General features: G+C 38.2%; 1 protein-coding gene across 1 annotated transcript in view; it reads left to right on the top strand.

Moving 5' to 3' along the window:
* Window positions 1-15,053, top strand: part of GALK2 (galactokinase 2) — a 42,645-nt gene that overhangs the window by 2,564 nt on the left and 25,028 nt on the right. Inside the window, exons 4-5 of the mRNA XM_009994553.1 lie at window positions 1,168-1,258; window positions 4,091-4,237. Coding sequence (XP_009992855.1) covers window positions 1,168-1,258; window positions 4,091-4,237 — 238 coding nt within the window. The remainder of the gene's footprint in view (window positions 1-1,167; window positions 1,259-4,090; window positions 4,238-15,053) is intronic.

The raw sequence follows: 15,053 nt of genomic DNA on the forward strand, positions 1-15,053 counted from the left end.
GGAAAAGAATCCTGCCATTATTTTCAATTTCAGCCACATTATTCTCCCTTTATTATTATACTCCCTTTCAGATCTTTTGTGTTACTCTACAAAACCCAGTAATTTCTGACACTAACTTTGTATGGTTCTTTGATGCTGTGTTGGTGGAGTCTGTAAGTGGCACTATTTTGAACAGTTCAGTTTGAAAGAGAACAACCTGTATGTTAAACTGGACACAAATCTCTGGTACTTCCCCACTGTACTGAATGTTAAAATTAAATGTATAAGTGACAAAATGGTAATTCTAAGTTGATACTTAGAGTGTAGGATCTGTCATGTAAGGTTGAGCTAGGAATAGGTTGTAGACTGGTAATAAAAGTAGAGTAGCTCACAGCTGGTGTTAGACCATATGAAAAGGAGGCAGGATTGTCTGGTTTTACATTAGTTGTTGGGTCTGGGGGTTGCATAACACAAAAATTGCAGCCTTTAATTGCAGCAGAATAAAGTGAAGTTTTCAGCCATCATTTGAAGACAATTACATTGTTATAAAGATGCTTTGTATTAGTGTAACTGTTGCTCCATAGGTAACAGAATACTGATAAAAACACCTTCACACTGGTATTCACTACAGATATTAACTAGTGTTAGTATTTTGGATAAAAATAAAACCAGCCCATCACTAACCTACATAGTTTACAAATACAGGCTGAGACCAGTAAGAACCAAAAATTCCATCTTCTAATTAGGAGTTGCAGACTGTCCTCTGCAAAGGTAATGAAGATGAATTCCTGAGCATGGATCAGCAGAGGGCCTGAAGGGTGTTCATCTCTGTGCTGAGTTTGAGAGATACAATTATTTAGATTTTCACTTCTGTAAGAGATCAAAAGAGCACATGTGATGGAAGGCATGCTGCCTTAATTAAGGATGCCAAAAGCAGTTTAATTTATGAATTTATTGAATAAATGATATAACTTAAGCAAAAATTGTTATGCTTCCATCTAGAATATCCTTATAGAACTGATCAATGAAGAACATCTGTACAAAAATTGTGGAAAAACAAGGCACTGAAAAAAGCGAACATCCACGTGTTTTTGTTCAGCAGCAGGTGGCAGTAATAAGCCATGTTTTTCAAACTAAAAGTTAACAAGTTAAACAAGTTAAAACCTTAAGGTTTTTCTGTTTTTGCAGGGATTTCAATATTAGTGTTACTAACATTGAGATAAACAAAACAAAACCTCAGTGGCATAACTACTTCCTGTGTGGACTGAAAGGCATTCAGGTGAGCCAATCAATTTAATTTATTATTATATAATAATATATATAATTATATAGAATTAAAATATGACATGAATATTCACCCTCAAAACACTTCCCTGCATTATGTAGCTGTTCTTGATGTTAAGTATTTTATGTTAAAATTTGAAGAGGAGATGGGAGTGGGTTTATTTTAAAATATTGCCAGAGCACTATTTTCTATTTTAGTACATAAATGAAAATAGCAGTAAATTTAGTAAAGTCATTATCAAACTCATTATCAACATGACATTTCTGCTTCTTAATGGAAAAAAAAATTAAAAGTTTTGGAGGCTTTTCTGTCAGGACAGAAATATTGTATTTTAGTCCTTTTCTTCTTATGGAAAAATACCTACAACTGGTACAAAACAACTGGGAGAAGCTGACTCGTGCACTAGGCAAAAGAAGATGTAATAAAGAAGTAAACAGCATACAGAAGAAATATTCCAGTAAGAACCATTACTTATCTAGATTTTCAGTGTATGGAATTTGAATGGGATTTTCAAAATTTCCTGAGCTAAGAGTGCAGCTCTGCAGGAAGCAGCAAACTTACGGTAAAGGCAGGAACACTGAACAGCCAGACATTTTCCTGTCTGTTCATCTAAGCTTTATCTCCTCCTTTGTGAGCAAGCCTGTCTCCACTGACTTGACGCCTGAACTGCTCGTGCAACTAAATGCTGTTCATCTGTGTTGTCCTGGGAGGCAGCCTCAATTCACCTGAGGCTTCCTATAAATCTCACCTGCTGTTTGCAGATGATTCATGGCCCTTTGAGGAAAAAACATGGTGACTTCTCAGCTCAGTGTCAATCCAGTGATATTTCTGGAAGGACAGGTGGGATAAACAGGGATGGCTAGGTCAGGAATAGGTCACCACAGCCAGTCCAAATTATGGGTAAATGTGCTTTCTAAAGCACTTGAAGCTTGCCTCAGGATAGGCCATCTGGGTCACCCCACAGGACAATCCAATAGATAAGGACTGCAGACAGCCAACAAAGCCTGCCTCAAACCTGCCACCAGAGTCTTTAAAATACAGTATTTGGAACGATCAGTGCCACAAATTACTTTTATTACAGCCCACAGTTCCTAATCAGCCCCCCACCCCTATGTTTGGACCCCAATAAACTACTTACGTTTGCAGTAACGTATTTCCAATTTAGTATTGCTCGGTAACACAGGCAAGGCATTTAAATGGCATTGACTGTAGAAATATAGATTAGGTTTCTTCACAATATACCCTTTCTTATATTAAGACCAGCATGACCAATTGACTTTATTTATTTTGCAGTCTGCTACTGAGATTTGTTTCCTAAGGATAAGCTTTCATACTTGAAAGTTAATTTGCAAAGCAGGTTTGCAGACTCTAGCACTGGCAGAAAATAAGCATAAATGTTACAGACTTAAGAAACACTGAAATACAAGTACTTAGAGGGTCCAGCGGGATAATCTGTTTATATTAAGTTGAACATGCTATCCTTTTGGGACAGAACTATTGCAGAACTTGGCAAAGTCCATTTTCATTTTTGAAACTGAAGTACGTTTTCTATTTAAACATCGCGTGATAAGTTTGCAAGCCTGATTCGCATTCAAGACAATCCAGAAACTGTGGATCAGTTTCTGGTTACTCAAGCATTTTCTGTTTTTGAACAAGCCCATCTAGTGTTCTTCATGAGGAGGCATGGGCAGCAGTAGTATTTTAGGTATGAATTCCTTTATATTTGGAGAAAGGGAAATCTAAAATAATTTAAAGTGATGGTAGAAGACATTAAAAGAGGTTCGTTGTGTTTGCTGATCTCTGTTGTTGGTATCTATGGCTGAAGCTGTTTCAGGAAAAGTAGCAGTAATCTTCTGAAGGTGGGCATTTCTTTATGGAAACACTGACATTGTTTCTGATTATTGACATTGTAACATAATTTATTGACATATAAATCTGTATCAGAATGTAGCTATTCATATGCCCCCCCCATATACATTCAATGTTTTTTTAATAAGTACTGCATGTTTATTTCAAACTAACAACACATACATTTGTATTAAAGTGGTTATAAATAATAAGACAAAGTAAATGAAGAGTAATTAAAAGATTATGTACACAAGGTTTTATGACTTCTGGATTAAATGTATTATCTGTGATATCTATAATGTATTTTAAAATATTTTTAACTTTGTTCTAAAAATAGCATGACAGACACCATCCCCACTGGTAGGTGTGTCTTTGTGTTCCTAAAGCACAGTGTCCTTTAAGTACTATTGCCGTTCTGTCAGTGTCTGTCCTGTGGGTGCTTCAGGAGATAGAGGTATCTGGCTTTGAATACAGTTGCATGATTACTATTCCCCCATCAGCATGATATGGCTCCCTGAAACCACATGCCAGCATTAGAAGTGAAGCCTAAAGTGGACCCTCAGGATGCCTTAAGTGAGAAGCTGTGGAGGAAAGGACAAAAGTTGAGTATAAACTGATTGGTAATCTCTGGTACTGTCACCATGGCAGCTCAGAGCAGAGCCAATTGCTGCAAAACCCACCCACGAAGCTTGGTAAATTCTTGGGCGTTTAGCCCATACTGAATTCTACTTGGGGTGCAATTGTGTCAGCTCATATATGTTTGTGTACAGGAATTGCGGACATACCTTTGGCTGTAGCCCTACCATTGGCTTTGTTCTTAAGGAATAGAATGAAAATTTTGCTGTATTTTGGAGATACCAGAAGCAGGTTCTTGGTTCCAGCAGCTCAGCAGAAAGATTCTCTTTCTAAGTATCAGTTAATTGCAAGCCTGAGCCTGTCTGCACTTGAAACTGAGATTGTTTATTTTTTCATTGTTAGGAACATTTTGGTCTTAATAACCCAACTGGAATGAATTGTCTGCTAGATGGAACCATCCCTCCAAGTTCTGGTCTCTCTAGCTCCAGTGCTTTGGTGTGCTGTGCAGGACTCGTGACACTAAGAGCTAATGGAAAAACCCTCTCTAAGGTAATTTACTGTAAGAGACGAGAGTGTCAGCAGTAAAATTCTACTTAAAATTAAATATTGTTAATGCCTGTAAACATTAAAAACACGATACAATTGTTTTTGCAAAGAGTTGTTGGATATAAACTTAAGATATTGCACAATTGAGCAAACATCTTTGGCCAAATTTTGGCAGGATTTGAATTTGGCAAGAAAACAGGCTTACATTAAAACTGAAAAAAGGAGCATTATTATAAGCCTGTATTTTGGCCAACCATCAGGTCCATGCCTGGACCAGATGTGCTATCTGCAGGCCAGGACTGAGGATATATGTGCTGAAGCATGTGGACCACACCCCCGAGGCCTTTACCCTCTCCCTGAATGACTTTTCATGGCTTTAACAGCAGAGCATCTGTTGAAGGCCTGTGGAACAGTTTCTTGATAAATTATATAATCAGCACAAAGCAGAGGTAAAATTCTTCCATCTGACTCTCCTTATTCTCTTCACAGTTTTTTTTGAGTGAACATACCTACAATTCAAAATGTTTTCCTTGCTTTTTTAAACAAAAGTTAGGCTGAAAACAAACCCCAAGTATGTGACCTATTAGCAGTACAACTGTTAGTAGAATTTGGCTCATGTAATACGCATTTCTGGAGGAGTCATGGTCCTTGAAGGTGCCATGTGGGAATGAGGTTCTCTCCAGTAAAAATGCCTGGTTAAGTGAAACTAGGATCTTAAATTAGAACGTTTTCAGGAAGAGAAACGAACAGATCTAAATGTGACTGTTATGCATATTTGTGCCTATTGTCTAAGGCAGGCTTTCCCAAATTGTGGTACAAATCCAACTTAAAGTGGTACATGGTGCTGACAGCTGTTAACTGTGCTTGCACACAAGCACTTATCAGAGCCATGAGGTAAACAGATCCACACAGAAGGCTTTTGCTGGTCAGTTGTGACTTGCTTCTCTGCACAGCTGCAGGTGCAGCAACGCGCTTAGCAGCAAGGACTCCATCCCACATTGCACACCTCGAGGTGCTTGCTTCAGTAAGGCATTAAGCAGGGAGAAGGTGGAAAGAAGCAGGGCTGGTAAGGCAGGATGGCTTTCTTACACAGAAGGATGTGGCTACAGTTGCTGTCACCCTACTTTGTGTTGGTGTCCTGTGTGGTCAAAAGGTAAGTGAGGGATTGGACACTTAACCAAGGCTCTAGTTAGTGAGGTGAGACGTGTAGTGCAATAGTAGATGAAAACATGGAACTGATGAGAATTTGCAGGAAGAGGGTTGGAGGTGACAGACGTGCCTTTTATATGTGTGTGTCTGGCCTGGCAAAAAGCTTCTGGTTTTGGATAGGTGGTCTTACCAGAAGTCATCACCATCTCTGATGGTGGTAACCAAATGAGCTAAGCTTGGGAATGGCTGAGTGCATGTGTTCAGAAATGGGGTATCTGCAAAATTCATAAAACTGACAGAGGTCAGAAAGCCTAGATTTTACTAGGTAGTAGAAATCTGTATCTGGAAAACCAGAAGCCAGGTTTTCATTATTCCAAGAAATACTGCACAGCTTTCTTCAGAGAATAAATGGTACAGTGTGTACTTAGAGCTGAATTTACACATGGCTCAGGAGTACCAGCCAGCATTATGCCAGACCTGTCCTAAAGAAAGGTACAAAAATCCTTCTGGCATTTTCATAGAAACTTAGGGAGGAACAGAAGGAAGACAGAGGAAGACTCCACTGAATGTCTTTGCCTGTCCTCATGTGTCCTGTTCGATCAACTCAAAATCTCTTCTTGCTGTTGGAAAATGTGCTGAAAGTTAATTTTGTGTCTCAAATACAGTTGGACAAACACAAGAGACACAATTGCACATTTTTGTCAGGAAATCCTGCTGTCTGCAGCCAGATATTTTGTGTTTGTGATGAAAAATGAGCAATTAATGTACAGATGAGAATTCCTAATAGCCAATGTATGAACAGTTAAGATTGTATCCAAGGCTTTTTGTACTTGCATAGACCCAGGCACCTGGTTCTGGTGGTTGAGACAGAGGATGACAGCTCTGAAGACTGACTACTTTTGTCCAGGCACTAAGTTTCCCCAGATCTTACAGGAGATTAAAAACTAGTGCAGTGTTCTTAGCTAATTTATGATTTAGCATTAGAGACTTCTTATATCTAGCTAAATCCAGATTCTCTGTTGCACTGAATTTATGCTTAGCCTTGCAGAACTGCCATGTATGAGGCAGAGCTAGTCTGAGTATAAATTAGAGCAATCTAGGCATGTGAGCCCTCAGAAGTATAAAACGTGCTCTGGCCACTTCTTCCCAGCTCCTAATGCATCCTGTGCTGGTGTCAAATGGTATCTGTGCAGGATCCAGTAATGCCAGCTGTGTATCAGCTGGGAGCTCCCCATGGCAGGGGAATTCTTAGCTGACCAGAAATGAGGGGCTTTCCAGATCCTTTCTACTAGAAAGCAAACCAGGGCCTTGCATTTTTAGGGTTCTGGATATTTTTTGTGTTTGTTTATTTTTAAAGAAGAAATATAGCTTTACCCCTCCTCACTGACTTTTTTTTTTTTTTTTTTTTCCCCCAAAGGCTTAAGAGTTGCAAAAGTTGTAAATGGCAGTATTTATAAGTAGCAATATTTGGACATGGTGGTAATTTTATGAGAAAAAATTGCCTTTTTGTCCCTCATTGGTCTGGTGCACTTTGCACAATCTTAGCATGATGATCTGGAGCAGCAGGACATAGGAACTTGGGGCTTTGGAATAAAATTTGGCTGAATTGTAACGCTTCTGTAGCCAAAGTTATGAAAAATTGACCTTTTACTGAATAGAACATTTATCTGTTTTGTTTCCCTGAAACTATTTTTATGAGAATATTTGAGTTATATGCTCTTTTCCCTGATAAATGTAAGTTTAAAATAGTAGCTGTGGAGTAAAAGTTGTTGAAATTTAGAGCTTTTATGAGATAACACTTCCAGTGTGAAGTTTAGGCCTATGAGATTACGAGACAAAAAAAAAAAACACAACAAAATGAAAATATTGGAAAAGCATGGCTAGAATTTCATGGTGGCTTACTTTAAAAATAGCACTTCTTTGACACTGAAAAAAAAATCAGAAAAAAAATGCTGTCGCTAATTACTGTGTAGCAGGCTGCAATAGGGCATTGTTTCAGTGTGCATACAATTATTTTTTTTAAAAAACCCATCACACACATACACAATAGTTCAGGGAAAATACCAGTCCAAGACAATTCAGCCAGATGTGCAGTGCTAACCAGTTGCAGCAGTGCAAGAGCATTCAAATAACACGATGGAACATTTAGAATGCGATCTTTAAAAAGAATCCATTTTTCTCCTCCAAACAGGATACCAGCCTAAGACTGTGTTGGAATTGCTCAAAGAACAGCACTGCTCAGTGTTAGCTCTGGATTTTAAAGAGGTTTTTATTTTATTGTTACAAAATCAATCTTTTGTACAACTTTTCATCAGAAGATACTTTTTGTAAAGGAAACAGAATAATGCTCTAAATTGTCCCAGCTTTTTGTTTCATGGTAGGAATTAACGAGGACAGAAGATCAATTAGTACTTTTGAATAACTAGATCTACTTGAAAGATGTGATGATAGTGTTGCTGTCCAACTGTTACGTCGTGTGGTACTAAGTTCTGCTCAGTCACCCTAACATTTTTTCTGTTGCTGAAGGCGGGGCAGCTGTGTACATACTTGTTGGGAAAAACAGATCAAAAGTCAATAGGGTTTATTTAATTTAATGTGAAATGTTGAGCATAGGAAGTTGCATTATATTTGTCTCTATCTGGACTGCGAAAAATCTAAGTCAGACAGAATGATATATAAAAGACCTAAATCTAATCTGTAATGATGCTGTGTCCATTGTCTTCAATTTTCTCTAACTATGGTTTAGATGAACTTGAGTGTGGGATTTTCAAAACATTCAACACTGTCCTGTAGCTAAATAGTTACAATACCTGGAAATGTCATACTTTATCACTTCTTAATAATTTTTCTGGTGTGCAATAGGGCTTTAATATCTAGCTATGTGGCAAGAAAATCTGTAAGTATTCATATTGGTAGTGTGACTTGGAAATTAATAACGTGCTGATAATACTGGTTAGGATTCTTTTATAATATTGCTGCATGAAAAATGTTTGATAGACACTGCTCAGGATATTTATATGAGAAACTCAAATTGCTCGCACAAGTAATGGTACACAGATATTGTAGTATTGCTAATATTAAGAAATGTTAAAGTTCCTTTCTCCATGTGGAATTAAAACCCAGGGTTCTTTAACTTGTTCAGTTTGGCTATGTGTGTTTGTAATCAAGGGGAAACAGAGCACTTCGGAGCAGTGGTAATCAAAGGCTGTAATCTCTCATCAACCAAACGGATAACCTTCTATTTGAGCATGTTAAGAGGGCAGACAAAGTCAAGATAAGATGCTGTTCTTATGAGGACATCCAGATACTATCTGACAAATATTTTCCCATTTTGGAAAGGAGTAAGCATAATTACCTTGCAAAACATATATGAATTTTAGCTAATTGAGAGTTTGTATGCAAACTGGAAGCAGATGGTAACTTTCAGCAATCTATTCCTAGTCAAGACCAGATACTAAAAGTAAAGACATTCATGGTGGTAAAAATAACCTCAACATTTAAGCATAATTTAATACTTTAATCAACAAAACACAATGCCTTATCTTTCAGATGTTATTTTTGTACACACATACATATGTATAAAACATGTAAAGATTGAAAAAAAAAATCACCATCTAATAAGATTCTTAATTTTACTTACGTGGAGAATATTTTCTTCTTACAGTAAAATACTAATCGTTATAAATAGCTCTTCTCCTTTTTCAGTCCTGTGTGCTGTGAACCAAACCCTGTAGAATTTCACAGAAAATCCACACTAAATTTGCCATAAAATTACGAACATTATTTGTTGTAAAGGGAAGCAGCAGGCTGAGCCTGACTTTTCAGATTAAACTGGCCAGAATGTTAATGAACATGCACTGGGGAACCATTACTGTATTGCCACAGAGGGAGTAAATGTACATGCAGGACTTTTGGCTCAACAGATATTTAAATATTCCAGTTATTTAGATTTGCATGCTGAAGAGACTTTTGGAGCACTGAAAATGACTGTCTAAAAATAATTCACATTAACAAATGTATTTTCCTCATGGAGTTTCCTATCACAAACAAACAAATTTTAAAGAGGAAGAAAACATGTTTTTTTATTTTAAAGAATAGCTATCACTACTCCTGCACTGTTGTATATAGAATACCTAGCATTTTACGTTTGGCCAAAGTGAATTTACATAAAACCACTGAGGCAGATGTAATCTAATACTATCATTTTATAGAGAAGATTGTTTTATTTTGGTTGCTGTCATTCTGGATTTGTGTATATCAGGTTTCTGGGTTATGTAGGGTGAGCTGTTCCAAAAAAATACTAAGCAACACTAATTCTGTTTAACTAACAAATATTTGCCTGTCTCCGACTCGCTAATTGTCTTACTCTTTTAAGGGGTTTAATCTTACATAAATTTACTTCTTTAAAGGTCTGTGGGAGATTGAAAGGGATTGATCACTGGTACAGAACATATTGACAGTGACAGTTATATGGGGACAAATTCTGTCACAGTTTACATACTGTCCAGAGCCATTGCATGAGTGAAAATCAGAGCAGTTGGCCCTTGGCCCCTTTGTGAGCAGGGGGGCTATTAAAGGTGAAACTCCCTTATCTCTCAGGTAATTCTTAAGGTTTCTATTTTTAGGAATTTTTTTGTAAGTGATCATCTGTTCACTTTCATTATTCCTCAGATACCTTTGTATATTTAGGCTTTCATGTTCATTATCAGTATCATAAAACTGAAAGAAACTAAAATAAATTATGGGCAACAGACAATCAAATGAGCTGCTGAAATATCAGGGTATATATGGCCAAATGTAAGACAATTTTTGGATTGTGCCTGGAAACAGTCAGAAGAACATTATTTTATTGGTTCTTCAACATTTTTGAAAGACCAAGAATACTCAGTTGAAAATCAAAACCTGAGTTTTAGGTGTTTCATATTGAAACGTAAACAAGCAGAGAAAAATACATACTAGTGAAAAGTATCATTTTACTGAAAAAAACACTTTTTTCATTAAGGTCCAAAACAATGTAACATGATGCAGAACAACTGATAAGTTCTTATTACAAGAAATCTCTCCATCTAGAGTAACTACACATAAGGCAACTAATAATAAAAAATCACAACCCTTCTTTGTCAGACTAAACTATATCTCACTAATATGATTTCCCAGATTAGCCTTTCTGCATGCTGGATAGGAAATCTTGTGGCTCAAAGATAAAACAGATTTAAGTGGTAGTAATTTCTTCCTTTGTAACCGAAGATTGACTTGCTTCTTATCAGGGAGAACCTTCAATTGTTTCAAACAAAAAGCAGAGGTAGGTAGTAGGGCGCTTAGATCAAAGGCTAGCCTAGGTCTGCACAGGGGGGCTAGTTGCCTGGTAGACAAACTGGTAAGTGCTGCCTCCTGCAATAGGATACCTTCTGAGCAGGCTTTAGAATTAAGCTGCTGAAGAGGAGCAGCCTGAAAAAAGTATATTTTGTACATTTTTAGTTTTAGATTTTTCTAAATGCTCCAACTAAAGTTGTCTAAAACCTGAGAGTTCAGTTTTGAAATGCTTCAGAAACAGCAGCTTCCTTAAATAGATTATTACTTCACATAAATTTCTTAATACCCAATTGCTTATTAGGCAAGTGGGTGAATTATATGCACTGAGATTCTATTCCTAATGATATTTCTTTGTATGGTTGTAATTATGGATATTCTCATTTAATGTGTTGTATCTTTTTTTGCTGACAAAAAAACCAAAACCCCTTAATATCTTGTGTAACTCACTGATACTAAACATCTCCTGTGGAAGCACAGCCAGCCTGTCATGTGTACTTGCCAAGAGATATAAAAGTCCTGTTGGTGTTTGTGTGTCTCAGACTGGGTCTGGTGTTCAAAAGCTGCAATATTTAGCATTTCTTGACAGATCACCAGGGACACTTCAAGGTTTAACTCCCCTACCAGCTACTAGTACTGTCATGTTATGCTCATCCCTCTCCAGCATTCAGATGCTGAACAGAACAATTGTAGAAAGCAGCTCAGGGTATTGCCAAGCTAATGTTAGATATTTAAGTTTCCCTCCCAGCTTCCCTGCTCGCTATTGCTGGTCTTCACAGACCTTGCTACAGCCAGCAGAAGGAACAGTTTGCTGCAGCCACACCACTGCAAAGGAGACTGAAACAAAGGGAAATTGCACCGAAGTGGCTGATGTGGTCACAAAAGCTCTCCTGTTGACTGTGGTGTCAGGACTGTAACCCCAGTGAAAGAGGTGGAACAGCAGTGCTTGAACTGATTGAGATTGTATTACTATACATCTGTGTCAACACTAATTAACACACATTTTATGTGGCTCATTTGCTGCTTAAAATAGAAAAAGATACTGTTACATTTTCTCCAAGGTAGTCTAAGAAAAGCTTTAAGTCTGCTCTCTCCTTTTGTATCAACCAAGGTAGTTAAACTAGAAGAGATTGAGGAAAAAGCCACATGGATGATCAAAGGTACAGAATTACCTCCATAAAAGTAAGCTAGGACTCTTTGAGAAAAGGCACTTGAAGGAGGAAGTGATAGAGGCCCATAAAATGCTGAATGTAATTGACGGACCAGCTAGGAATCCATTCCTCATTGTCCCTCACATTACAAGGGCCAGAAGATATTAAAGGAAGCCAGTCAGGTGCATCTTAATAATCAAGAAAAGGAGATGGTTCTTTACCTGACAAGCTGTAGGAGTCCTGTGACTGGATGTTCTTCATGTTAGAAGGGAGTTCATATGTAAGAAATCTATTGTTGGTAGCTCAGTGTGCAGAATTCACATTCTGCTCAGGAAGCTCTTTATCAAAGAATAACGTTTTGGGGAAATACCATCTATACTTGGCCTTTGGTCCATATTAAGAGCCCACTTTCAGGTACACATGTGGGGAACGGTCCATCTTCTTCCCCTCCACATAAGACTAAACAACAACAACAACACATTACAGAACTAGAAGCAGCATTGGTATGTCTCACAAAAGCTGCTTTTACATTAATATTATTTGTATTTTTATTCTGACCCAAGTCTTTTAATGGTTTTTAGCTAGCTGACAGCCCCTTACTTACACATGGGCATTACATGCACCTTTTTGCCTGGGTTGTTTTTTGTTTGTTTGTTTGCTTTTTTTGGGGGGAGGGGGGTGAGATCAAAGGAAATATCTTGTGATGTTTGAGCTTTATTTTTTAATTCCTGCATTAAATATGTAACTTGCTTTACAGTGTGGATGACAGCTTAGGAATTAACAGTCTGCATGATAGTAATTATTCACAAATGATGACGTGGTCCAGCCAGTTCTGGTGGAACAACTTCCTGGAACAATAAAACAGAAGTTCAGCAGGCAGTAGCATATGTGGATGACAGGACTGTTGGGATAGGAAATTTTTTATTAATCTGATTAATTAATTTTTTTCCTAGAATCATAAGGCCCATTTTTACTTTGATTTTAGTATATTTTTGTTCTACTTTTAATGATAATCATCTTAAAAAGGTTTTAAACCTACCCTGCAAAGGCTTCCCTGAAATCATATTCTTTAGAGAAATAAGCCACAGTACTGGAAATAGGGAGGTTTTTGAATTCTGGATTTAGCTTTGTGACTGATTCACATGACTTTGAACAAATCATGTAAATATCTGTGCTGTCTCTAAATTGAAGATAACAGCAGCCTTAGAGGAATGCTTTTAAAGTAAGTTTGTAAAACTCTATGAAGACTTAAATTATGATTTATTAGTGTTTTTAAAATACTGCTTTAGGGATGGAAAAACCATGCTAATGAGTCTTGGGTGCATAGAACTAATTATGTTTTGTGGTTGATTTGAAGTGATGTCTCGTATGGATCAGAATATGTGGGGTGGAAGTGTCGTCTGTGTCCAGAAGGAGTTTATTCTTTCTGCACATTTCTCATGGTGCTTCTTAAAGAAAACCCCTCTGCTCTTACCTAGCTCTCCCAGGCTGCCTGTTCAGGACTCCTGCGAGGCTCAGCAGGGGTGATGTTTATTTTGTACCACAACAGTTGCACTTTGAGCCCTACCAAGGAGGGACTGGCACCCTTTCACCTACCTGCCTGGCAGGGGATGCTGTGGTACAGCCTGGGCTGCAGGCAGTCCAGATGTGGCTACAAGAATGCTCTGAGTTCCTTCTCTGCAGGAAATGTGGTGCAGCCAGGAGGAAGATGATGCCTGCCTAGGTATTGTTCAGACATAGGTTTGAGATGTTGCCAAATGGTGCAGTGAAATCTGGGCTCTGAGGAGCTCTGTATTTTTACAGGTGAAACACACACTACAGAGAAATATAAATAAGAGATGATTCAAACAGTCCCTGCCCTAAAGAGCTTCTGAGTGTTGCAAGCTGAATGGAAATAAAGCATGGCTTCCTTCTATTACATAGTTCCATCAATTTTTTTTTTCCTTAGAGATATTTTCTGTGAATGCCTCAAGTCAGAGAACTTGTGTAGCAAAATGTGTTTTTTTCGTTTTCTAGTAATGAAGTCACACATATTTATAGCATTATCATCTAAGAATCCCAAGTAGCAATTACTAATTATAAAGAGGGGGAAGATACTAATTTTATTGAGGAAATGAGCCATGATGAATTAAAGGGACTTTCCCTGAATCACAGGAAACTTAATGTGGAGCTAGAAATTGAGCCCAGACCGCCTGATGTTCAGTTCCCTGTTTCAGTCATATGACCATCCTTTTCCAAGTATCAAATATGTACACAAGGCTCTCCAGTGTAGTCTTCACATTAGCTTCCAAAGCTATAATTCAGTTCCTCTGAACTTTGCCCTTTCACTCGTTTTAGCAAAAAGGCAAACATTTGCCCATTTGTCTCAATAGTAAGTAGAAACTGCTTTCTATACAGATGGCGATTTCCTCTCCATTCACATGCTTCTCATCCTAGTATTAGAAGGCCAGCCTGTGTCAGCAAGGGCTTGTTTAAATTAGAAACCAAATAATGTTTCAGGGATGCCTTGGGCTGTCTTGTGGAGAGGGTTCTTCTCAACCCTTGCCAGTTACTACTTGGTGGTCCTGCCAATCCTTGCTGAGTTTCAAAACAAAAGTTGCTCAAGCTTGAGCAGCGCCGTTAGCCCAGCATACGCAGCTGGACAGCTGGTGAGCTGGGACGAAGCAAGGCCCAATGCGTAACCAGGCACAATTCACCAGACCGTGTAAAGGGACAGGGGAGTGGCACTGTCCTAATTGTTAACATTCCTCCTCTGCAAGACTTCTCCTGATATTTATTTAATAAGCCCAGGCTCATAAAGTCTAAACGATTTAAGCAAGCAAGTGGTAGCTGATGTGTATATGGAAATGACATGCAGCCAGACTAAGTGAAGGGTGAAACACTTACTTTCTGACTTTGCAAAGCTCTATCTCACAATTGCAGATGAAATAATACCTCAGGCAGCCACACCCAGGAGTGGAATATACACTGTGAGTACCTCAGGAGCTGTACTTCAGGCCAGGTTTGCACAGCCACAGCTGTTTGCACAGCTCCTGTTTAAGCATGCATGACCAGTGTTCTGGCATGGTCTTTTCAGCCAGCGTGGAGAAGTTTATGTTGCTGCCAGTAAGTAATATTCATGAACTCCAGCCTGATGTCTCCTGCCAGTGGCTACAGAGATCAGGGATGTGCTATTGCTCTCTTCTCAGAGGGGTGAAAGGCAGGTTCAG

The sequence above is a fragment of the Chaetura pelagica genome, unplaced genomic scaffold (assembly GCF_000747805.2).
Source record: "Chaetura pelagica isolate M959 unplaced genomic scaffold, ChaPel_1.0 scaffold222, whole genome shotgun sequence".
Classification (NCBI taxonomy): Eukaryota; Metazoa; Chordata; class Aves; order Apodiformes; family Apodidae; genus Chaetura; species Chaetura pelagica.